The sequence below is a fragment of the Pteropus alecto genome, unplaced genomic scaffold (assembly GCF_000325575.1).
Source record: "Pteropus alecto unplaced genomic scaffold, ASM32557v1 scaffold92, whole genome shotgun sequence".
NCBI lineage: Eukaryota > Metazoa > Chordata > Mammalia > Chiroptera > Pteropodidae > Pteropus > Pteropus alecto.
The window spans coordinates 13,042,035-13,069,535 of NW_006432447.1; the positions used below are offsets into that span (position 1 = coordinate 13,042,035).

The 27,501-nt window shown below is 37.6% G+C and overlaps 1 protein-coding gene across 1 annotated transcript in view; it reads left to right on the top strand.

Moving 5' to 3' along the window:
• The window catches only part of KCNH8 (potassium voltage-gated channel subfamily H member 8), a 304,007-nt gene extending 292,736 nt beyond the window's left edge, over window positions 1-11,271 (top strand). The window contains exon 16 of the mRNA XM_006907271.1: window positions 10,567-11,271. Coding sequence (XP_006907333.1) covers window positions 10,567-11,271 — 705 coding nt within the window. The remainder of the gene's footprint in view (window positions 1-10,566) is intronic.
• The last annotated feature ends 16,230 nt before the right edge of the window (window positions 11,272-27,501 follow it).

Consider the following 27,501-nt stretch of genomic DNA (forward strand, 5'->3'; position numbering starts at 1 on the left):
AAGTTCTTGAATTACAATTCTTAGGTCTGAAGGGGCCAGAGTAGAGAGTGGTTACAGAATCTTGAGTCAGAGAAAGCTGGGTGGAGAAGATCACAGGAGCTATTATCTTTCATTGGAACCTTCTGTGAACTCTTGCACCCAACCCTTCAGGGAAGCAGCCAAAGGAAGCATATTCTGACTGACCTCTGTCTCCTACCTCCCTCTAATCTGTTGTTAAGGCCAAACCCAAACAGAAGCCAAAAAGCCAATGAGCCTATTGATGAAGTCTATCCAAGTCAGCCTCTGAGGAGCAGCAATGGTTGGAAAGTGGATCTATTCTAGAGATGCAAATGGGAAATTTTCAGTAAAATGAGTTACTACATATCCAACCAAGTACCAACCAAGAACAACTTAAATAAAATTTAAACAATTAGTTATTAATTGCTTATTACTAATAGTTAGCCAGTTGTGGTAGCTAGCTATTAATTGACTACTTATTGATAGTTGCAGAATAACTAGTTATTTTTAAAATATGAATATAAGTATCCCCCTAAATAATTTGTAATATTATATATTTTTAAAAGAATATACAACTCTGCCGTTTTCTGATTATCGATAGGAAAATTAATTTCACTAATTAATTCAATCCAATAATTACAAATACTATTGTTATTTTTTTCATAGAATTTTAGAGTTGGAAGGGATTGCACAGGATATTTTTTCTTTTTTATCCTCTCCCTGGCACAGGAATTTCTTTTTTAAAAAAATGAGAACACCATATATCTTTCAAAAGGGTAACAATTCCTTTAGCATTGATTTCACCTCCAGTCTCCTATGAATTTTTTTGATTCTTCCATGGTAAATTCTAATTTCCAAATTCCTTCTCTGAACTTCAAAACTTGCCATTAGGTACTTGTTTTTATATAGTTTTATATTATTTTATTTTATTTATTATATTATTTGTTTTGTGTACATTTCTTCCTCAAATAGAGCATAAGGTTCTTGAGAACTTGGATTACATCTCCAAAAAATTCTCTGAATTTCCTCAAAATAGTAATAATGAAAGTATTCAGACTTTACCAAAGTGCAATAGAGAATACCCTGTATCTCAAGTAACTCAATGTTCAAGAGTAGAAAATAAATATACATGAACTTGAGAAGGCCTGGACTTTTTTCAGTCTTTTTATTAGAGAACAATAAGACACCTAGAGAAATGAGAATTGGCATTTCCCATTCACTAGTGCGCAATTAGAAATAAACACAATATATATAAATCAATACAAAATTTGTCTAATTTCCTTTTTGTGCTGATATGACCACATAATAGGGTAGAATTTGAAATCATCAATTGTTATAAACAATCAGTAAAAGAATTCTTCTGAAACAAATAATTAAGCAACCTATGCTTGATATTATTGTAGTTTCATAATGTAGTAGAATCGTGAAATCTGAAAATTGAGCGATATCTTAGAGGCCATCTATTCTGACTTTTTACTTAGCAGGAATTTTCTTTCTGAGGTTGCTCTCAAGAAGTTATTTTGCCTGAGTATTTTCTGTAGTAAGAAGCTCATCATACCTCTGAGAAATCTATGCCAGTGGTTCTCAAACCTGGTCATGCTTTCAAATTCTCTGGGAATATGTTTTTATATAACTATAATTTTTTATAAATTAATATATAAAATAATGAATCAATATGTTTAAATGACTATTTCTGTAGCCAACAGACTAACTGAATCTCAGGACCTCCAGAGTTAGCACTGAACATGTATATTTTTAAAAATGCTCCCAATGCTTCTGATGACAACCAACCATGACAAATAGTGACCTACCTCATTTTTCAATTACTTGAGCTGTTAGAAACCCCTTCTCTAAATACAGCTGATATAACTCTTTGTAAAGAGTGTTATTCACTTTTCCTACTTCTATCTCTCTTGAGTTGCATTTAAAAAATCTACATAAATGTTCTTTTTAAAATGAGAATACTTTAAATTTTAAAGGTAGCTAATACCTCTCTTCCTCCCACTCTGTGGCATATTTTCTTCTTCTATAAATGTTCTCTCTTCCTTGAAATTTTACTCATCTAACATGAAATCAAATTCTTCATCATCTTGATTAACTTCCTTTGCCTCCACCCCCTCTGCTTGACTCAATTTCTCAAAGACAACCGCAACCAACTCCAGTGTCCTACAGATACTTCCAGAACATAGATTATTATCTGTCATAATGTTTTAGCTTATAAAAGCACCTCAAATTCTTATATTTGTTCTCTTTGCTCAGAAAGCTCTTTCCTAAGATACTTGAATGAATAGTTCTCTTTACTTTTTCAAGTCTATGTTCAAATATCAACTTCGCAGTAAACTCTTCCTTGACCAGCCTTTTTAAAATAGCAACCCCCAGCTGAAGGAAACTGGACTTTGGGTGGTTAACACACAATAGAATACACAGATGTCAAATTATAATGTACACCCGAAAATTATATAATTGTATTAACCAATGTTACCCCAATAAACTTAATTTTTCAAAAATTAATTAATTAAATAATTTATTAATTAAAATAGCAACCCCCTTTCCCCAAATTTATTCCCAAATTCACTTCTCTCATAGTCCTATCAAACTTCTGTTATACTACGTAGTTATTTATCTACATTTTTCATTGTCTTTATCCCCCCACTAGAATGTCAGTCATATGAGTGCAACATTTATCTGCTTTTTTCTCTGCCATGTGATTGGCACATAGTAGATACACATGTATGATTAATGAATAAAAGATGCATGGATTACTTATTATATCTATTTTAACCACCAGACACTAAGACATTGAATAGAAGAGAAAAATGGAATCTCAATTTTGAGTTTGAAGAGACATTATAAATCCTGACATATAAGACACTCTTATCACAAAGGAGTAAACTGAGGCCCAGAGATAATCACATATTAGCAAGTATTACAGAAAGGTCTAGAAACAATACCTGAATCCAGTTTAGGAGGTTTTCTTTTTATTGGGTTAGCTTGCAAAGATCAACCATGGTCTGTCTGTATTGAAAAGATTTCCTTCTGAAATATCAAAAGCCCATATGAAGACTTGAGTCTTTGGTTTCTTAAATTATATATATATATATATTGGGAGTCAACAAGAACAAATATAGCAGCTTCAACAATCACAAAACCCTAAACCCTCAAGACTAGATCTAACAAGTGAATTCAGTGAAGTTGCAGGAAATAAAATCAATATACAAAAATCAGTTGCATTTCTATACTCTAAAAATACTAAGAAAACAATTCCATTCAAAAAGGAAAATTACTTAGGAATAAATTTAACCAAAGAAGTACAAGACTTATATACTGTTAACTACAAAATATTGTTGAAAGAAATTAAAGATTAAAATGGAAAAATCAACTATAGGCTTGCCAAAGGAATTGAGAAAACAGCTTAGACTAAATTTTAAACTCTTACTATAAGATCAGTATATGAGGAATCAAGCAAAGAGACTTAGATCCATAAAAATAGGAATTAATCACTGATACTTTGGAGTGTGAACCAGCTTCATTGGCATCACTGGGCAATTGTAGAAATGCACAATCCCGAGCCCCACCCCACACCTACTGAATTTGAATATATATTGTGTCAAGATCTCCAGATGATTCCTATATACATTAAATCTTTACAAGCACTGTCCTATACAGTTGATATTTGAGAAGAGACAGATTTTGTTTGGTGTTCACTGATAGTAGTGGGGATCCCTTAGCCAGACAGCAATTTAGATACTAATCAAACTTTGTCACAGGAAGCAGGAAAATAGATGAGAAAAGCAATCAAAGGGTTGATAAATAATAGATTACCATAGTACAGCTAAAGTAATGAAGTTGTGTCCAAAGGCCTGAGCTTGCAGAAATTCAATGAAACCACTGGAGTAATCACTTTCAAGACTATATATAATTGGTCATTTTGTATTGGTAATGCTAGACTTGTAATTATTCTCTTGTTATAATTTAAGACACATTAGATGCACCTGCAAAAGTAAAACTCTTGGTACTATTCCTGTGTGACCTTGGATAAGCCACTTCACCTCCCAACATTCTAGTCTCTCCAGCTGTAGACTGGAGATTTACAACCTTCGTTAGTAATGGGATTGAGATCTCATTTGGATAACATTTATGCAAGTGCCAAGTATGATTATTATTTTAGCTGACAGATAAAAAGACTGTCACTTGTTTCTGAATGCTTTGCAAAGCAAAAGACACAAGGATGAAATTATGCCGATCGTCTTTTTTGTTTTGCCTGCTTACAGCATTTGATTGAACTTGTCTGAATCCCATGATAAATATGCAACTTAACAAAGGATTAAATGAAAGACCATTTAATTACCTGAATCAGAGCTTGTAAAAATGTATATGTGTTCATAGCAGGGGGAGAGGATTGGTGTAATTAGTACCCCTGAATTTAGGAAAATTGTGTCTAGCAGACAAATGTGTATATGTTTGGCAAAAATTGAGTGACAGGTCAAGAACTCTTCAAGCTAAGAAGATTACATCAACAGATGCATTCCCCATCTGCTCACTGAATACACAAAAATGGAATTCACATTTTTTCTCTGTTTATCAACTGAAGTTCCAGTTATACTCAGAGTTCATGAATCAAAGGGTTTGTGAATAGCCAATACTGAGAAGTATAAAACATGAATAATATAACATGAAAGGAAGCTATTTTCTATGTGAAATGAAAGGTATCGTCAAAGACACATTCTGGTCTTCATTATGAAACTCACATTCCTATTCTCAACAGGTACAATCTAAAGACACACCAGAACAGCAAATCTGTATTTGCACCAAATGTAATCTCATTACCAAAAGCTGGCAGTGAACAGTGTTATTGGGACAATAAGTCACCATCACCATTGACTGATTCTTCAAACCATGTTCTAACAAATGTTTTAAAATCTTACACATGTTGAGGTGGTGGGACTTCCATAAGACACTGAAATCATATGAAATATTCTTACCTGCTGGAGATATAGTGATTCTTACTTCAGTGTCTTGCAGTGCTATTTAGGGGAGATTGACGAAAGTTATTTAAGTTCAAATAACAGAAACTCATACTAAGAAATTAACCACGCAACTTCCTATTCATTAAATTATTCATGAATCAACAAAGATTTATCAATGGCAGGATTTGTGCAAGAGCTTGAGCTATTACAAAGAAGAATAAAGACCAGTCACTCTTGCCCCCACCGCAGCCCCACATTGGTCCTTACTCAATTCTATCAACACCAATTGCACGTTGTATATTGGCTCACACATTCTCAATCCATCTGACTGCAATTCATCATACTTTAGACTGGAAACACAAGACCTTAATTTACATTTTCCAAAGGCTCTAGTTATTGCTATAACTATTTACTACTGCAAAGATCCATGAAAGGCAATGCTAAAATTTGGAGACCGTTTCTTCCAATATTAATTATGTAAAAGTGTTAATAGGAATGGTTAACCTCTCCATGCTGAGGCTAAAGAGGAGGTATATAGATAACTGGCTTTTATTTTCTTTTATTTGAATGATTCCTGTGTTGAGATTCCCTACCGTGCAGAAGTTTTCAACTAAGCTCAGTGCCTGTGTTGTATGATCAAATCCAGACAGCTGGAATTCTGACATAATACCAGTTATATGGGGACTGAACTTTAATATCCATTATATTATTTAATTCTCACAAGAAAGCCCTTGGGAAAGTATGACTGAGAGGAGGGCGAGAAGTAACGATTTCAATGGAGCAAATTAAACATGAAAAGAGAAAAACAGATACTCTGGAATTGTAGGCAACAATGACAATTTCAAGGCCAACAGAAGCTCTGAGGAAATCTGGATACTGCAGAGATAAAAAAAAAAAAAAAATTGTGGCAGTTAGTGATTCCCTTCTTAGAGGCATGAAAAGATCAGTGGGTAGATTATCATGGACAGTTGACAAGTCTGTTGTCACACAGGTGTTTCTATTCATGACAGGAGGTATTGCTCAATAAGAGCAAATGCACTACCTGAATACCTGCTAAACACCTAATGATTTGTATGCTTAAATGCATGATGCTGGGAGAACAGAAATGGGAAGAATCTTTAGGTGCTCCAAAGTTTTGGATAGAAAACTAAACCACTTGGAAGCACAGATGGTGTTTTCACTACTTCTAACAGTTGGGACTTTGGAAGGGATAGAGAAATCTTGGGTGTGAACACTTGGGTATGCAGATGGTGATGGCGAAATGGTTTGGCCAACAGTTTTAAATTCCAGATTGATGGATTCTTATCCACAAAAGAATGAGAAGGAGGAGGAGAAGAAAGAGGAAGAAGGAAAAAATGGATAAAGAAAATATAATTTAATACACAAGTATGAAAATAATGTGTATTAAGTTATGGTTTCTTTACCTATTATCTTTGTAAATAATCAGAAGACCACATAACCATCCAGGGCAGCAACCAAGGGTGTAAAATATTTGCCAAATTTCGACCAGTAAAACAACTGTGATAACTTAATTGAATTTGTTGCTTGGCACCCATAATGTAGTATTGAGATAGGGGAGTCAGTAAGTAGAGAAAGTTTCTGATAGAACTCAAACTACCCATAGAAATCAAGTTTATGCTGGGACAAGTGACAAAGCAGTAAGAAAGATAAGCAGAGTCTAGCAGAAGTCTTGGCCAAAGGAGATTCATTTCTACAATTATGAAGGAAACACACAAAAAAAGGATTCTTAACAGTGGAAATGCCACCTGCTCTTAAAATCTAGGGGATAACCAAAGATTTGGTTTAGGAAATATATATTAAAAAACTTGAACTGTCATAATACCTACTTTTAACATTTTTACTTAGGACATAGAGGACCATTTAAAGATTTCTCAATATAATTTTGTAGTAGGTGGCTTTCCCTTAGGATGTTTATGGTAAAATCATGAGCTAAAATAAGATTAACATTGAAGGCAATATGAGAACCAAGTCTTCAAAATGGCAGGAATTGGATTAATTTATGTATTCACGGTTTACTGAGTGCTTGTTGTGTGCTCAGCATTGCTCAGAGTCCAGGAGATAAATAACAATTTCTACTCCTAAGAAACTTAATAGCCTCGTTGGGGGTAGACAGTCCTGTATGATACTGCTACATGAGTATCAATGGGCTGTCAGGAAAAAGCTGCAGAGTCCAGAGGGATTAGAAGCTTGAAGGGAGAGAAGAAATTTACCAGGTCGAAAGGACCGGAGAGGAGAAGGGCCCCCAGAGAGAACAGCACAAGAGCAGGGAGCTGAGACTCTCACTGTATTCAGTCTGATGGTGTGCAAAGGGGAAAATGCAGGAAATGGAGCCACAGAAAAATGAGGTGGGGCTTGTGACGAGCTTTGTAATACCTGCTCAAAAAGATATTGTGTTTTCTACTATGAGTGACAGAAAACATTTAAAGGTTTAAGAAGTTATGAGGTAAGTGTGAAAACTTGTTTCATTTGATCTAAATGTTGTTTGTTTTTATTGAACTATCTCTGCAGTACTCTGGTTTTAAATCGTATTTTGAAGACAGCTCCTTCTTGTTCACAAAGTAGCCCTAACAACCTTTTTTAGCAAGTGCTGTGAAAAAGGATTGAGCCTCCCCACCATACTTACAAAGTGAAGACACTGCATTCTTGGCTTTCTACATTTAAGACAAAATCTTTCCTGTTTTAGAATGAATTTTGTTAGCAAACCCAGCAGGAAGCAGTAAACAAAACTGCAGTGAAACTTTATTGCATCTTCTGTGGCAGTACATTGTCACCCTCAGTGTGAGTAGGATTTCCACCTCCAGGAGATGCCATCTCTCCTTGGGACAGCTGGCTTTGTTCTTGTAAAGGGAGAGATCCCTTACCTAATAGACATTAATTGCCTCATGTAAGTTTAAGAAGGTGCAGGGGTGTGTCCCCAGTGACACAGTGACAAGAACCTTCCCTAATACAAATAAATCATTACACTATGGTCTAGAGCTAAAGAAAGCTAATACAGTAATTTTATTTTCTGAAATGTTAATGTTTGTTTACATTCCTGGAGCTAGTCAAGGCTCTGGATTCCCACTCAGAGTTCATGGCCTCAAAGTTGTAGCAATGCACAGGAAAAGTTAGACATCAAGAACATGGCCTTGGAAAGATATGTCAACCATGGGACAATAATAACTGCTTATTTTAAAGACTAGAAAATATAGTTTATCGGAAATATGTCTGTTAACATATTGTTCGGTTCCAGATTTTCCCATATTGCAAAACTTTTTTGTTGTCACATTGATATAATTTGCTGTGAGGAGGTTTTACTGTGTTTAATCAGTCTCCAATTTCTTTTAGAGGTGACACTATTTACCTATTTGATGTTGAGTTACCATTTCAGACAGCTTTTATACATGAGACTATTTTTTGTATTATCTGTGCTCTTCACAAATTCTGACCACGTTAGCAAAAATCTCTCAACACTTAAGCGATGTCTCTTTTTCCATGTGATAATATACTACAACAGAAAGAGCACCAAACTTAGAAGGCTTGAATTCTAGATCAAAGACTGTCATTCATGAAATAAGGGACCTTAAAAATGTCATTTAATCTCTGGGTTTTAGAGTCCCCATTTTACAGGTGCTCTTGGTAGATCAGACAGGAAAAATATACCTGAAAGCATGTCGATGTGCCTAAAATGCAAATTATTCTTCAAAGACTGTGTCTTCATTTAATCTTAATAAAAGGCCGATTTAAAGAATATTTATTTGGAACTGAGCTAATATAGCCCTAGTGAATTTGATACAGGTATTAAGCTCAGATAACCAACAGAAATGGATGGTTAATATGTCCCTTCAAATGTCTCTTTGAGTGTCAGCCTTCTCTTCTGAAATATTGATAGAAGAGCTAATCGATTCAAGATAGGACCCATGGGTGAATGTCTGCAGTGCTCAGATCCAGACACTGACTTCAGCCTGATCCATGCAGTTTAGAATCGAGGGTTGGCCAGTTATAAAATTAACAACTTGCAGTGAAAATTTCAAAACACATAGACTCTTTTCACAGTCACTATTTTACTTCTTAAATATGAGGCTCAGAGGTATCTTTTTGTCTCCAGAAGTTTTCAATCTGCTAAAAACCCTGGACAAGTATTTGATTGAGCCCCTTCAGTTCCACGCCAGCAGCAAAGGCAGAAATAGTTTTGGCCTGGCAATTTTGAGGCAGGTGTTACCAGTTGGTTGCCTGAACCATGGAAAAACCTCCTTCTGGCCTTTTTAAAATGCCTGATTTGAGCGGCACTACCTCCTGATGGGCCTGCCAGAGAGAATTAGTTTCAGAATGCACTCAGAGGAAGTGGACTGAAGTTACTGGATAAACTAGGAATGTATACGTAAATGTTGGAAAAGTTTACCCAAAAACAACAATCTTGGTTTGGGCATCATTGAAGTTGAACTGCCCTTTTTTGTTGTTTTGTTTTGTTTTCTGATGGTATTTATCCAATGGGTTCAGCTGCTTATATTGGAGTTTTGTTCATGATAGTAAAATCAAGTCACAGGAAGTCCTTTTTAAAATACACTCAGAGTGATGAAGGCAAAGTATTACGACATGTGTTAGTGTTATGAATCAAACCAAAGACTAGAAAATATATGTGCATGTCCTGCTTTCTGAAATACAGGCTCTCCTCATTTTGAAGAATATAAACACTCCAGAAAAGCTAATTTAAGTCAAATTCACTTCTGGTGGTCTTCCATGGATCAAAAGAAAGTGATGTGATTCTTAGAAAAATAAATTCTCTGGTGAATTTTATTATTGGTTTTAAGTGTGAAATGAGTAATGAAGACTCTTCAGTGGTTAAGTGTTTGAGGGGCATGTGTCCTTTGAAAATTTTATGAAACCTGAATGTCTCCCCTGGAAAAGTGAATAAAGTACATACCACACAATTTGGTTTGTAATTCCATAGAGTTCCAGACTCACTGATGGATCCCAGCACACCCGGGCTTCCCACAGTGTTTATCTATACTCGCCCACCTCGCAGGTCTTTTTATTTTTCTCTCTTATTTCGCAGCTTTCCCTTTTTCCATAGACTCTCTCTCTCATAGATCTGGTGTGAGTTATTGCTCACAGCCTCATCAACCCTGAGAGCCAGTTGGTCTGTGAACCTATAATATGCATAGATCTCAACCAGAAATGGCAAAAGTGAGAGCTATCATTCACCGGGTTTCTACTCTGGACAGGTAGTGTGCTGAATGCTTTACACGCCACTCCCCACACTCCACATTGTCATGAGGTGTCTGGGATGATTTCTGTGTATCCACTAACTCAGAGGAAGCAAAAGGTACTGTCTATATTTCAGGGATACCAGAGATGATGGACCCATGCCTCTAATCTTATTCAAGAACCCCAGAAACACTGATTAAGAATGCCAGACAGTTTGTGTGTCATTAGATCAGGTGGCCACCTTCCCCATTCACACTTTGCACTTGACCGGAGTCGGAGGTAGAACAGCCTTTCGGATCTTCTTATTAAGAAATCTCACTTCCCTGCATCACTGCTCTGAAATCACTACCACGCACCTCTGACTATTGCCTTTTGCTTTGCTGTATCCAAACAGGTAACATCATTGACTCAAGAGGTCTCCCAGTTAGGTAAAGACATGAGGAATGTGATGCAACTTCTAGAAAACGTTCTGTCACCCCAGCAGCCGTCACAGTTCTGCTCTCTGCACACCACCTCTGTGTGTCCCTCCAGGGACAGCTTACAGACCAGGATGACCTGGAGTACACACCAACCTTGCCTACACTTCCAAGGAGGTGGAGCTGCTTATACTCAAGCACAACTTTGTCACGGAAGAGTCACCTCTGACATCTGGAGTGTAGATCGCTCCTCAGTGGAAAGCAGCCCCCAACGAACTGGAACTCATGAGCAAAATACTGCAGATAATGAACTTTGTCATTCTCCAAACCTTGATTTTTCACCTGCCCACTACCAGGTTGTCCAAGAAGGTCATTTGCAGTTTTTAAGGTGCATCTCTCCACATTCAGATACTACACTGACGCCTCTGCAGTCCATTTCGGCGACTCTTTCATCCTCTGTCTGTTCTTCCTCAGAAACATCTTTGCACCTGGTTCTCCCAAGCAGATCGGAGGAGGGCAGCTTCAGCCAGGGTGCCATGAGTTCGTTCAGTCTGGAAAACTTGCCAGGATCTTGGGACCGGGAAGGAATGGCATCAACCTCTACTGAACCCTTAGAAAACTTTTCCTTGGAAGTTGTCACAAGCACAGCAGAAGTGAAAGATAATAAAGCCATAAATGTATGATATTAGTGCATGTGAGCAGCTGCCAGTTGCAAACCCACCACTGCATGACAGCTTTAGTTTGCCTTTTTTGCCTCTGGCAGGTTTGAACATTGACCAAAGTTGGGAGTCCTGCAGAAGAGGGCTTGAGGAGCCAGGAGAAGGCACAACCACCTCCAGACTGTAGCAAACACTTTGTAGATCCTAGAAACATAATGGAACCATTTTCCTGTACAGGTATTAACTTACTGGTCTGTTTGACAGACTTCAGTAAAAGTCCAAAGACCCTGAGGGTCTGAGCAGCTAGAAGTCCCAGACAAAGAATTCGTGGGTTCGTTTTGTCCTAGGTGGCTTTTGTGAAGTGCAGCAAAGGTTTTTCCTGAGTGCCTGTTTGTCATTCTTGAACAATATCTGTAGCACTGTCGGCCTCAGGAATGCACAGCTCCTGCTGATCTATTTTTCTTTTTGTGAAGGCAAAGGGACAATTATCACTGCATGTCATCTCCTAGACAATCAGTCAAATAGAGCTGGTGGCCAGTGGTCAGTTATTGCACGTTATTTGCCATGTAAATGAATATGTCTTTATTTATCAAAAAAAAAGAGAGGCTATTTTTATATCCTTGGTATGAAATATGTATTTAAACTATTTAAAATATTTATAAAGAAACGAATGTTTTCTTTTCATTTTGGTAAAAAAAAAGAGCTTGCCATTTTAACAAGAAATGCACTATGTTATGTATAGTAGATCAAAAAGTATTTATTATTGAGGATGTAGTTTCAAAAGGAATTCCCCTTTTATCTGCATGCAGTTTGCAACAAACGTATCCTCATGTTTCTGGATTACAAAAGAAAAGTGAGGTCATATTTTATTAACGAAATGAAAACATGGACTGAGTGTCAAGTACACAAGCTCTGGCCTGGTGGCATGGAGGGCTGCACCTACTTTCTGCTGACTTGCATCAACAACCTGAATTAAGGTGGCCCCACTGTGCCAGCATAAATGTCCCTCCTCTAGACATCATACTTAGGTGTTCAGGAACTCAAAAGTGGTCTGTGGAATATGAGACCACAACTACATTGAGCCATTTTGGCTTAAATTAATGAGAAAAACTTGGGTATATCCTTCCCCTGTGCTCTTCCTTCAGGAGAGGTTGTAGACCGGTGAAAATTACAAAACATAGCCAAGACTTTGAGCTATGACTTGTGAGAGATTCCAGCTTACATTGGATCAGCATTTTAATTCGTTTTCTTTAAAGCTCTCAACAATGTTGTAAGTTTTGTGGAGCAGGTGTTTTCATTCTTATTTTGCAGAAGAAAACACACACACACACACACACACACACACACAAACGGTCCCAGAGATAACACAGTAAGGATGCTAGAGGTAGTCTAGAACTCATAATGCTCCCTGTATCTCAACTAGCTTGCAAATTTAGATGCTGGCTTGGTAAGGGTTTAAATGCCTTCACTTAAGTTTTATTTTATGTTTAAGAACATTTAGGGCCTAATCATCCCAGACGTTCCTAGAAAACCTATTGAATTCACATTCTAGAGTCCCCTTGTTCTTATTTCTCACCACAAAAAATAAACAATCCGAGAATTGTATCAAAAACATCTAAACAAAGCAAGACTTCTGATATGTGAATCTTACACTCTAAAAATGGCTAGGGTGGCAGAAAGGAAAGAAATCCTCTCTCAGAAAAAAACGGAAACAGTACATGTTTCTGGGGCAGGTCACTCAAGACTCAATGTCTTCTACTCTCCCACTTCCAAAATTCAATCTCCCTTCCTAAGTGAATGCAGAAATAGAGGCAAAGGCAACATTCTAGATTCAATGTGTTCATTTGTATTCCCTATTTTGCTTATCTCAACCTATGTCATCATTTGACGTACCATTCAAAAAAGAACTAATTGGGGTTGGTTGATGAATATCCTTCTGGCAAACTAGTACTACTATTACTAATGCTACTAATGCCTGACATTCTGTTTTTGAGTACTGACTGTATACCAACAGATGTTTAGAAATTAACACGTTATGTTTCTGCATATGATCATCAAACAGTGCTAAAATTTCCTTGTTATTATTATCCCCATTTTGTAAATAAATAATTGGGACACAGATCTTTTAACTTGCCCAATAACATTGTTTTAAATGATAGACCCAATACCCCCATGGCCATGCTGGGTACGCCTCCCTTCATGTCCAAATCCATTCTTGCTGCCTTTTAAAACTTTACTAGTAATTAATTTCTTTTGAAATCCACGAATAAAATAAAATAAAATATTCGTTGGGTTTTTTTTTAAGTAAGCATACAAATGGGATAAATTAGTTCAGCTCTGAGGATTTAGGGGAAGTCCAGTGAAATACCTGGAAACGTGCCTACATTTTTTCAGCCAGTCGCCTTCCCTGTATCTCCTCCTAATAACTGACTTTTGCGAGCAGAAAAGCGAGCTGCCTTCCCTGGGTACATCTGCAACTGGGCGAGAATGAGCAAGTACCTGGGAGAAGAGAGGATTCCCATGAGTTTCTTACAGGAGGGCACCTGCCCCATCTGAATCAGCCCCACCTTATTGGTTATTAGCCTTGTCATCATTCTGACAAACAGGACTCTCCCATATGCAGGGCAGCTCAGAATAATATGTTTTTTTGTTTTTGTTTTTGTTTTTTATGCATGTTGTGATATTATTTCAGGAAATGAGAATTCTAAGTTTTTTCTAGATATTTGATTTTCTAAACATTATTGCTATGCAAATAGCAGAGGCCCTTGTCTTCTAATCAGGGATGCGTTTTTGGATCCCTACATTTTCCTCACCCACCCACTCTCTGCTAAAGGAGCAAAGCAAGGATCCAAAGGGAACAGAGCACTTATTTTTTTGATTGAGTATATTTTCTTAAAAATAATATTGGAGACTAAAGGCTTCTGTGTAGTTCTAATTAGGAGAACCAGACAGACAAATTATTGAAGACTTAATTTTAATTCAACATAGGAAGAAGTTTCTGGCAATTAAAGCTACTTACAAATGGAGTTTATTGCTTCGAGAGTTGGTAAGATCACTATCAAAGTGTCCTTTCAGAGGCTGAATAACTATTTGATAGGACTACTGTTTTCCAGAAGGGCTCTGTAGTCGGTGTTAGCAGAATCACATGAGGTACTTGTTTAAACTGCAGAAAATCTAGCTTTAACCTAGTCCCTTTGGGTGGGGCCTGGGCATCTCCCATTTAATAAACTCACTGGGTGACTTACCTATACTAAACATTGGGATGTATTGGTCTGCAATCCATAATAGTACAGGATTGAGACCTTACCAATTTATACATAAGTGGACTAGCATCTAAATTCTGTTAAAGATAGCCCTAACTTAGCCTAAAGCTATATAATGGAGAGGCCTGATTAACCCCCATAACAATAGTCTCAAGCCCTAGTTTGAATGACATATTTACAGGGCCCTAACTGCTATGGTTTGGGCTGGGTCCCAACTGATTCTGATATGGATGTTCCAGGAAACAAACTCCAGAAACATTGCCCTAAGCAGTGTAATCATCCCTTAGTTAATGAGGAGCTGGTTCTATGGGAGGTGGACCAGCTAGAATCAAACAAATTAAAACTGACAATTGTGGACAATATTATTTCCATACAGTTCTTAATACATCAATGATTTTTTAATGAAAATGACTGGTCATTTTCTCCAAGAAAACTTTAAGCATTTATTGTTTCAACTAATAGTAAAGTACCTACTATGTGTTCTGCATGAGTACTTCTTGATTTGTTGTAGGGCTTTGTTTTCTTGTCTTATTTGGATATTCTAAAAGGGAAAAAAAGTGAAAATGCCTTATGAAGTCTCATAAACTGGTCAGTTCTTCCCAGATCGGGAAGAATCCCATCTGGATGTGAAGAAAGTCAAGTATTTGGTTAGAGAATGACAACTACTGTGGGTAGCCTCTGTGCAGAATGGACTGCTGATGTCAAGACTATGATGTATCAGACCAAAGGAAATTGCTTGCTCCAAATAGTTCTTGCTGAGGCTGCTTCTTCTCATGAAGGGTATAGTTTATTTTCTAAGGTCATCCTTTTAAGACATTGCCTTTATTACAGAATTCTATATAGTGCTCCAAACGTAGCCCTCCCTTAGATCACGACCATCACTGAAAATAAAGCCTCAGCGCATGTGCTACCTGAATTAAAGGCTGTTCCAAAAGTCTTTTCTTTGCCTACTTCTTTCAGTTTATCCAAAGGCAAATGCTCCAAATAAATATGATGTTGGAAAAGGAGCAGGAGTTTTGGAGGGCCACAAATGAGTATTAGCTTCCAACCATTTTTCCTTGCTCTGCGACCTCAGACAAGTTATTTAACATTTCTGAGCCTCGATTTCTTCATCTAAATATTGAGAGTTAAAAGATATCTAACTTGCGGAATTTTGTGAAGGTTTAATGAAATAATTTATGTGAAAGCACATTGCCTGACCTATAATGAATGCTAAGCAAATGTCAGTTCTATCTCCTGACGCCCTCCGACCTCCCCCTCCTGCTCTCATCTCCCTCTCTCCCTTCCTTTCTAAGTCATCCAGCCTTCCTTCCCGCCACCTCCTCTTTCCCGACTTCCTCCCTGGCTTTCCCTTCTCCATCCTCCTTCCCCCTTCCATCTTCCATATTTTCTGCTCCCTCTTTCCCAAGATAATCCCCCTTCGACATCTTCTCTGCATAGGTCATAATCTAGCTTTTACACTATGTCCCCTACAATCTATTCCTCACAGAATTACCAATCAAGTCAACAATTACCTTTAAAATAAAACAAAGCAAAAATTCATTGAGAAGGCACCAGGCTAAAAATGTGTTCTCTCTGCTCCCAGCCATCTTAGCTCCAACCCATGTGGCTTCTGATTTTGTATCTGAATTTTAGTAATTACAGCCTTATTTTAAACTCTTTACAATTACAGAAAGAAATTTATTCAATAACATGAATATATCACATAAACATATACTTTTTTTGCCCATAAAGTTTCTCTATGGAAATTTGGTGTTGCTTCAAAAATCATATACATATTTTTGTCATATCCACCATCCCCAGCCACAGACCTGTGCACTGTCAGCCAAAAGCTTCAGAACCTTCCCTGTGGCAAGTGGTCTTGCCCTCTTGTTCATCACTCCTCTAGCTGGAAACAGAGATGATGAAATGCCTACTACTTCACGAGAATGCCTCCAAAGCTTCTCCTTGGTATCCAATTGAGAGAATAGGTCCCACCAGAGGAAATAGCTAAAATGTCATTCCCTGCAGCTTGTGTCCTGAAAGAATCTGTTTCTCGGGTTGTGTCATTCAACAGAGCTCTGAATAAAGAGCTCACGAAAGACCTGAGGACAGCACAGTGAGGCAGAGAACACCACACCTGCAACTGTTGTTCCAGGGAATTAAATAAACCGTACTTTCTAGAAGAAAACAACTGAGCAGGTAAAACACATCCTATGGGCAAAACTGTGCCTTTTCGGATTATTTCCTTCTGGCCTAGGTTTTTCCCCTACAAAGAAAAGATGCTGGGAATGAGATGGATTAATTTAATAATGAATCTAAGGCTCTGTTTTGAGGTTTCCTTTTTTTTCTTTTTTTACAGCTGGCTTGATAAAAATAAAATATACATATGTGATATTATTGAGTACAACAGAGAATAAAATGAGAGGAAGTGAGATTTAAAAGTGTGTCCGTGCTTTTCATTTTTGTAAGAAATCAATATACTACCTCGAAGGGACCATTCTCAATTAAGAATTCTCTCTAGGGTAAAGAGTACCCTAACCCATTTGGCACTCTTGCTTTCAGTAGCAAATTCTCTACCAATGCTGAGGCCCCTGAACTCCAGTGGGCAGTTTATTGTTCACTGTGATGTATTTGTCCTGAGGTTCCTGAACTCAGCATGGAGGTTGGCATTATCTGCTGCTGAGGACGGGGCTCAAACTCAGCTGCATCTCTCAGGGAACACAGCCATCTAAGTGGCTGCAGCTTCATGGCTAACACTCTGAGTGTCTTTAGGGTCCCTTTCCATGATTGGCAGTGATATCCAGGAGCCCCCAGGTTGAAACACAGATGTCTGAAAGTTGCCATGGTAACCATTACCCAAAATGAGTCATGATTACTCTTCCTGCTCTAATCAGGCAACTTGTGGAACAAAATCAAATTGTTATCTCTGGTGTCTAGTATCCAAAATATATTTAAGCCCTAGACCTGAATCACTTAACATATCTCTAGTTTAACTTACACACAAAAAACACATCCGCAGAAAAAGGATAAAGGAGATAGCATTTCTGACTTGATTTTCAAAGTGTGGCTCATGGAGCAGTAGCAGCTTCACTTGGGAGCTTGTTAAAAATGCAAAATCTTGGGCTCTATCCCAGACCTACTGAATCCGAGTCTGCATTTTAACAAGAATTTCACATGCACATGTTACAGTTTTTATAAACAGTGGGATAAACATTGGTTCTTGACTCTGGCCACCCATTAGAATCACCTGTGCAGCTTTTAAAACCCAAACTCCTGCCTTGACCTCAAAGATTCTGATTTAATTTGTCTGAATGGGACACAAGCATCTGTAAGGTCTAAAACTTCCCAGGTGACTCCAGTATGCAACCACGGTTTAAAAAACACTGCCAGTCTAGAACAGTAGTTCTCAAAATGTGGCCCCCTGACTAGCAGCATCAGCATCACCAGGAACTTATTAGAAATAAAAATTCTTAGGCACCACTCTAGACCTAGAAAGTCAGAAACTCTAGGGGTGACTCCAGTAATGTATGGTGATTCCTGTGCCTGCTAAAGTTTGAGACAACTGCTCTAGTCTGGACAACAAAGGAACCAGCATGGGCTGAAGTAGATCTTAAATAGGAAGAAGTTTGAAAGTAAAAATATATTATCACATATTAAATGTTTAATAAGATATGTATTAATATCAGCTTTCTTCCCAGAGACTCATCATTTTCTATTTCAAATATTCCTCTATGTTTTAAAACTGTACTGATATATGAACATATAACTTTCTAATTAGAATACACTCTCTATTTTGCCACCTTTTCTATTTCTAGTTTAGCCTAATGCTATACCTTGTGAAAAATTTTACTCCTAAGATAGCATTGGTGCATCTCTGGTTTATGAAGCCTGGCTTAGAAAAAGAATGATGTTAGTTATGACAGCAGTTCAAAATTAGAGGATAGTGAATCACGGCCCAAGGGAGAATCTTCTTCCCCAAGACTACCATGTATCCCAAGAAAAACCAATGTAATGTTTTTCCTAGTGTTGCTTATGTATTGTTCTTATGTTCAGAAATCAGGGCTTTGTATTTCAACATAGAATCAGCTGCATATATAAGTCATAAGAGCAACTTTATGCTGTTTTGATCACATTCATAGAAAATAATAACATAATCTGATTGTAGAGAGGTGGTACCTACAATAAACTATCATACAAAAAATAATGAGAAGAGAAAGTTTTCTGTTATCAGAAACTTTTTATATTTATTCTAATGATGCCGATGTAAATCCTATGACAACCCTTTATGGAAATTCACTTTTAAACAAGGCTATTTTATTTTTATATGTGGAGCACCTATATTTTAGAGTTTCTGTTTTTCGACTAGACTAATTGGTCTGAATTTGCCTAATATGTAGTTAAAGTGATCTTTGTAGAGATATTTGCAGAAGTAAATGTAAATAATAAGACAGGTTGAAATGAACTGAGTTTTTAACTCTACTTGACTATTTGACTTTAACAAGACAAATTCTCAGACTCTTCATTCCCTCATCTCTGAGAAGGGGTATATTAATTTGAGTTAACCTGGAAGCCAATCTTGAGATAAAAAGTTTAATGAAATAGTTTATTTAGTGGATAACTTCAGAAAACACTGGAAGGGGAATGGGAAGGAAGCCCACAGAAAATGTATTGTTGAGCAGATAATCACTGTGGGCAAATGAGGCTCAATGGCCTTAAAAAGCTCTGGGAAATGTGGTAAAACATGACCATGAGTTGCCCTGCCCGAGAAGGAAGAAGGTGGTAAATTCAGTCTCCAACTCTCACCTGTCAATGGCTGAGGGATGCTCCCAGAGATGTTAACTCCACACTATGCCTGACTTGCCCACGCAGAAGCATAGAAAAAGCCTCGTCATAGAGTCACAGTGCTTGCCCTAGGATGTCTGGGGCATGGAATGGAACGGTGTGTACAGAGCAGAGGTGGGCAGGGCACTGTGAGCATCTACTACCTGAGGTATGTATCAGGTCCAGTCAAAAGACCGAAACCACACAATAATTTGAACAGGGAATACTTCATATAAAGAATTATTAATTATTTATGGTGGATTGTCTTCTAAGCAGAGATGAAGAAGATTGCTGAAGATTACTGTATGGTGGAGGGAGACTGCCCAAAGAAGGAACAAATTTGGAAGAAGTGTTCCCAAAGTTAGGATCCAGACTTTGTTGGAGAAGGTGCAGACGTAGCCCACTGAAAAGCAGAGAGGTTTACTGGGTTGTCTGGGCCAGAAATGGCCAGTCACTGGACTGAGGCTGGAGGACAAGGAAATGTATGCAAGGCAAACAGAAAAACCCCTGCTGGGGTGCAGGTGGACCAAAGCTGGTGCCAGAACTGGCAAGCTGAAGGTGAACATCACGAGGCGTCCAGTAAACTACTGGTCACGCTGTACTGCAGAAACCGACTGAGAAGCAGCACACGGAAACCAAAAGACCCTTTTTTCTGCCGTGTCTCTCTAGCACCCTCTACTGGCGAAGGGGAAGTATGTACAAGTTCCAGTCCAGTATCTCTAATGGCAATGAAGCAAAGCAACGAATGGTAGGTCTCCAGGAAAAGCAAAAAGCTGATACGAGATAATATTAGTTACATAAGATCATTCTATATGAAGTAAATGGAATGATATGTACTAAAACAACTTCTCAAGCTGTAAATTTCTCCTTGGTAGTATTTTTTAAATGAGTGTTTTTATTCAAAAACATCAGTATTGCTGCTTATAATAAAATAAAAATGTTTTTCACTGACATTATTATTTACTATTTTTTCTAAAAAAATCTTTGGCATATGAATTTATTAACAGGGTTTGTACTCCTTGTAAGAACGTTATGAATTGACTCCTGGGTCTGTAGACATTTTCTTTTGTTGTCTAAATTTTTTTTTTTTTTTAATGGGAGCCAAGTCTTTTTGCTACAATTAACAAATACTATAGATCCATTTTAATCTATGGAATAGATAACCTCTGGCATATCTTGATTTCTCTTACTGCAAATTTTGATAGACGGTGGTGAAAATGGGGCCTATGTCTGGGGTGCAAGGTGAAGAAGCTATCGCTGAGCATCTGGAATGTCATTGCTTCTCCCCCTCAAAGACCCTCAGGAAACCACATCTCCTCTCACCCTGGCTGGCGCAGGGTCAGACACAGTACAATCAAAAACACCCAGGTTAAATCCTCTGATATAATACACTTTTCTCTCTTACCCTCCCCACTAGTGATAGGACTGTCAATTAAAATACCACCTTGAGATGCCTTTATCTCATACACATCTAATTAATTAACCTTTCCACTAAATGAATTAATCGCTTGACCCATCAATATGCTTCTGGCTATGAATTTATTGTTTCCTTTCATTGCCATCAATGTTCTTAAAAACAGAGCAACAATCTATCTTAGTGTCTGAAGCTGGTCAGAGCATCCTTATTTCTTCCTCCTCCTTCTTGCTTCATGAAGTTTCAAAGACCAACAAAGGGATACATTCCCATTACAGCACAACTCACAGGTACAGAAACAAAAAGACAAGAAGGAATGACCATGGATGGAAACATACACTCTTTTTTGAGAGTTGAGCAGATAGTAGAGCAATTAGCATTTTGGAGGAAATTGTAATACAGAGGTCAGAGTTGCTAGAAGACAATTGGCCAAGCCCAGTGTGGAGGCAATGTACAGGGTAAAAGGAATTAGACGAGGTGGCGCTAAAACCATTTCTGATTTGAGATCTCCCAATGATGGGAAAAGGAGAGAAACGTAAAAGTAAGAAAAATTCCATGGACTCTACTCAGATGTGACCAAAACTAAAATTAATAGCCCACAGAAGCATAGAAGAAGATAGTTAGTCAAGGGTGAGAAACAGTTTGTATAGTTAATATTCAAGTAGCTCATCCCCAAACTTGCAAAGCTTAAAGAAACCTGGCTTCTAGAACCACCAGAGTGAACTTCATCTCTCCTTCACTCTTGATGTTAAGATTGAGTTTCAGCCAGTTAAGTCGCTTAACTCTGGTGTTCAGCAGAAGGCCTGGATCAAGAGACAGCAGTTAGAAATACAATGAATTGAGATAAAAAGTGGCAGAATTGGGGAGTAAGCTCCACTGCATGCACCCACAACATCCACAGATATGGGAGATTCCATTTGTACCATCGGGGGTTGTATAAATTAGTCTCCATGTTGGGCTTTAACGCCATTCTTCCATGGTCCTCTTTCCATGTTTTACCTTTTCCTCTTATCTTCATTTCAACAAAAGATGACTTCATTGACCTTCTGCTATATGCCAGGTACTTTAAATGTGTGCTCTCATTTAATCTTCCCAATGAATCCATAAAATATGCTTTTTTATCTCTTTCTTGCAAATAAGAAAGCAGAGGCTGAGAAACAATGCAATTTCTCACAGCAAATAGGAAGTACAATCCTTCTGCTCAGATTCCAAAGACCACACTCTGCACAACTCCATGGTGTTGTTAAATCTCTCAGACCCTCCTGGATATTTATAAGCAAATATTTAACCCTGTCCTGAACTTGAACTTGGAAAACAAATCATATTAACAAGCACATGCATTTGTACCATCCCTTAAACATGTAAATTTTTATGTGTCTCCTAATAAACCTGTTATATTGTTAGAGTACATGTTATCAGGCTTGTTTTATAGATGATATTGAGGCAAGGTTGAACAGGAGTCTAAACCAAAAAGAAATGAAAATAGCTAACATTCAATGGGCACTTGCAGGGTAACAGGCACTCTACTCAGTTTTATATATCAATTTGTTTTATCCTAACAATAACTCTCAGATTGTTACTGTTATCATCTTTATTTCATAGCTGAGGAAACCAAGGATTAAAAAAGGTAAATAATATGTCCAAAGCCACATTCTTAGTAAGTGGCTGAACAAGGATTTAAACCTAGCTATATTGGTTCCAGAACCCTTCCTTTTAACTCTGCATCATATTCCAGTTTTGTTATGTGCCTCTTCAGGTTGCAAGGCAGTCCAAGACAGCCAATGTCTCTCGATAGATTTATATTCCCACACAACAACTAGCACAGAGCCTGGCGCAAAATGGCGGCTGTGAAAATGTGACTGAAAGGCCATGTTATCTATATGATGACTAATCAATTAATAAAATTAATAAAAGGCTCATCATTAGAAGGCTTCATATGACACTTTTACCATTCAAAGCAAATAACTGAAATGACATTTAAATTAGCCACTCTAAAAGATCTACTCCCATGTTTCCAGATCCCATCAGCTGTGCAGCAAAGGTGGAATGTTAACAGGATTTAACATCGTACAATATCTGTGCCCCAAACTGGAACTCAGAGAGCGGCAGGATCCCCACTCAGCACATTCCATTTAATCTTCTTAATCAATAATAATCTCTTTCCTTAATGTAGCACTGTCTGAGGGACTTTTTCAGAATTTGTATACCCTAAAGTATTAATTATTCAGCAAATAAATAACTTAAATTCTTAGCATTACCATCCTTATTTTCTTTAAAAAAAAAAAAAGTGGAATTCAAAGGAAATGGCATCTTTTCTTAAGGCTTAAGGTCTCTGAATTTCACAAGTCAATAGCTTGGATGCTGCTGCTGGTAAAAAGAACAGAAATATACACAAAGGGTTTTATTCCTTTATCTAAAGCAAAATGGCAAGGCATTCACACACAAACATTTAAAACAGCAGAGGCCTTTTTCTTCAGCCTCTCATTAAAGCAGCCACAAGTTAAATTTAACTCTTGTTGTCCCACTTGAACTATTCTGGGTTAAGCATGAATTCTTTATTGAGGCCCCCAAATTCTTACGTTTACCGCTACAGCTTTTTTAAAAACCAAGTCCTTATTATTTATAAAGCTTGAGACTTAACAAAAAATGTCTCTGCCCTTCTTTCCTTCCTCTCCTACCATCTTTTCCTTGATATCCCCTCTCCCTCCTCCCCGTAGTTCATCCCCATACTGTAAGTTGAAATATCAACACAAGAGAGTTGGCTTAAATGTGAGATAAAATATTTCTATCATCTGTTCAGAGACTTCTGCCAAATATCAAGGTTATTGACCCACCTGGAGTATAAATATACTTTGAAAACCATATGTCAAGGGACCTTAGCTTACATTATTCACTTGGGCATGCTCAGAAGTAGGCTGCTCAAAAACAGAACTATGCCGGAGGCCGCAGTAAAAGCCAGGCTGCAGTGTGGTTGTTTTTTCAGTGCCCTAAACAGTATCAGAAGAAATGATTCGCTTGCTGTGATTCATTTATTTAAAAAAATGAACAGCTAAATTTTTCATTTACAGAGAGGAAGTCTGACAGAAAAGGGGAACTACGATATTTTTTCTAAGAAATCATCGGTTAGTTTTCAGTAATCGCGATGGACTCCTATCTCAGCTACAACAGTTTGACGAGTGTGAAAGTGTGAAGCTTCTGGCGTGGCTCCCAGTGGTCCCTCTCCTAGTATTAATGCCCTTGTGTGATCCCCTCTCTTTGAGTGTGAGCTGGACCTAGTGACTTTCTTCTAACAAGGAGAATATACCATAAGTGATGTGATCACTTCCATTATTGGATATAACAAAAGACTGTCCACTCTTACTGGTATTTTGTCTCTCTGGGCTCTTTTCACTTATTTACTATGACAGAAACTGCCACAAGGCAAGGAACTGAAGACAACCTCTGGCCAACACCCAGCAAGGAACTGAGCCCTTCAGCCCAACAGCCCACAGAGAACTAAATCTCGCCAAAAACTACAGAGTGAGCTTGGAAGCTGATCCTGCCCCAGCTGAACCTTGAATTGAACCTTGCAGCCTCTGCCCATATCTTGGTAACAGCTTTGTAAGAGACCCTGCAGCAGAGGACCCCGCTAAGCTGTGCTCAGAATCATGACCACACAACCTGTGATATGATAAACACATATTGTTTTATGCCAATAAGTTTTGGGATAATTTGCTATACAGCAATAGATAACCAATGCAATAAGAATAGGGGAGTACGCCCTTAAATTGAGCAGAAGCCATAATACCTCTTCTCAACATAAAAGTAGTTACCCTCCTCCTCCCCCCAGAAAGAACACTTCATGGTCATAAGGTTGCTTGGTGAGCACGTCATAAGGTAAAAAGGAATTCATTAGTTTTAAAAGCTCTTTCATCCAAAGTTGAGTAGTTCCAAAGGCTAAAAAAAAAAGTTCTCCCTCTTGGACAGGATGAGAAAGCACTCATGACCTTCTGTCCTTTTCTTCCACACAGCCTTTCTCCAGACTGTCCAGTTACAATACAGTTGATTAGGTTTTTGCTTCCTGTAGTTATCTCAAAATTCACAACCCTCTGATCACACTGATTGTCTTACATGTTGTCCAAGTGTCATGCAGTTGTTTCTACTGTCCAGCTTATGTTGATTGTTACTAACTTTCATCTCAATCTTATCCCAATAACTGCAAGTATTATTAGCTCCAGTTTATGCAAAAGGAAACTGAGAGGCGTCACATGACATGTAAATGGAAGACAAAAGAATAGAATCCAGTCTGAAGTTCCCATCCCTTGGGTCACTCAAGTCCTCGGTGCCACTCCTTCTTGATTGTTTGTGTGAATATAGAATGAATTTAAAAACTTACACACTGAATAGTGCTCATAGCTTTCAGTTCTACCTATTTCTGCACTAACATTCTGTAGTTGATACCGGCCTCTTGACTTCTTGGGTTATATGGTCCTTCCTCCAGTTTTGTACATTCAGTTCATTCTGATCTCTCCCCCAAAGTCTTAGAATCTCAGAATCCAGAATCTTAGAATTTTTCCCAAACATTGTGTATAGCCTTCTTGAAAGGCTTCAACAAGGCATGAATTTTGAAATATTGTATACCTGGATTCCAATTCTCGTTCTACCATTTATTAGATAAAGTTGAGAAAGTTGCATAATATCTCTGGTCTTCAGTTTTCTAACAGTTTATGAAAAAAATAGGAATAAGTATGTGTGTTTTAATAATTAAATGAGATACTAGATATAAAACATCGGCACAGTGTCTGCCACATTGTAAGTACTCTACAACTCCTAATTCTCTCCCACCTGTTACCCTCTTTTCTATTATCTCCTCCACAGTCTTTCCTATATTAATGAAAGAAAACGGATTTTTCTTTTTTTCCTTTTTTTTTTTTTGGCTAACCAGTTTTTTCTCCACCTTGGCAAAACTCAACATCAATTGAGTACCTAATTAAATGTTTAAAACACATGCTTTCCTTCAGGAGTTGATTCTTCCTGTTGTGCCGTTTCTTGGTTAGTGTTAAAGTTTCTTTTAGCATCACTATACAATAATACCACACACTACATCAGAAATCAGGTATCATTTCAAGGCTATTGGAGTGGGGAGGTCTTGTTAATGATGATATTAAATCTCAAATTAATATAAACATTGGTCCCAAGGTAGATCTGCAAATAATCCCATGAGTTCATTTGCCTTTAGGAACTATTGGAATCCCTGACAAAATTCCCAAGTCCAAATGACTATCAATGTCAGATCATGAATCAGATAATATGGTACAAATTTTGATTCTTGGCGTGTGCCCTCTTCTGAGTTCATTCCTTTGTGATGAGATTTCACATTATTTGGAATCAGAAAGACACCTCACAGACCTGCTCTTATCTCAGTCTTTCCACTTTGAGCGGTGTGATAATCACCCTATGTTTATTTCCAAAAGAGAATTTGTCCTTGATTATGTTTACTCATTTTTCTGATTAGTTTCTAGTAGGAACTAGTGGGAAAACACCTCCAGTTTTTGCATGAAACTATGTTCTGAGTGGTAAAGTTTGGATATCTTTCCCCTTGCCATTTATGCCTTCAGACTGGGACACATAACAGGCGCTGGGCTCACTTAAGAACTTAGGAAGCCTAGTAAGAATGTTGATGATTTACCACCCCAACAAAAAATTTTCAACCTTTATCTTCAAGATCTCAATTGCTTTTCAATGATTTCTTACCCAGATGATACAAATTTCTTTCTTATACTTGATACAAGGTTTCAAGACTTAAGTCCTTTCTTAAGGGATGTAAGAATTGCTAGTATTCCTTCTTTAAAAATTTTATGGGTGAAAAGTCAGGTAACGTCATCCTTTTTCATTCTCTTACCCATTAAATCATTATTTATTTTTTACAAACTGTCTGCAGAGGCTGGACTAGGTTTACTAGGTTTACAATTTTATTATGAAACTGAAAATTTCAATGAGATACAAGTGGCGATTTAACTTTCAATTGTCATCTTTAGGTCTACGCTCTTAGAGAACGATGAGATTTTCTATTACAGGATTTAAATTAAAACGTGTGCTACTTATTTGATTAATGTCTCCCTCCCAATCAGACTGTAAACTCTTTGGAAGCAGGCGCCTCGACTATTTTGCTCATCATTACATCTGCAAACAACACAGATGTTAATAAGTATGTGTTTAAATGAAAGAATGAATGCATAAATGAATGAAGAGCTGGGATCAGATTTATTGTGTTATAGAAACCGTGTCCTTAAGAAATCTTGTTGACACCAAACCAATCTGTAAATTGTGTTCCCTATATTCGCCATGTTTACCATTGCATAAGGTCATGGATCTTCCAGTAGAAGAACTTAGTGCTAACTCTGACTTCTGCGAGGCCACCTGAAATCTGTATAGCAGGGTGCCCAGGTAAAATTACAACAAATCTTTTGCTTCCTCAGCCTCCCTAGGTTCTGACCCAGAAGAGTGGACTAAGTGACTACCATTAACATTCAAAACTTTTAGGCTTCTTATCTCAAAAGTGTCTACTCATCTGACTCCATACATAGTTGTCACAATATTATTGACTATATTCCCTATGCTGTACTTTATATCCCCATGACTATTTTTATAACTGGCAATTTGTACTTTTTAATCCCTTTCACCTTTTTCACACATTCCCCCAACAGCCCTCCCATCTGGCAACAATCAATTTGTTTTCTGTATTTGTGAGTTTGTTTCTCTTTTGTTTATTATTATTTTTTTAGATTATACACA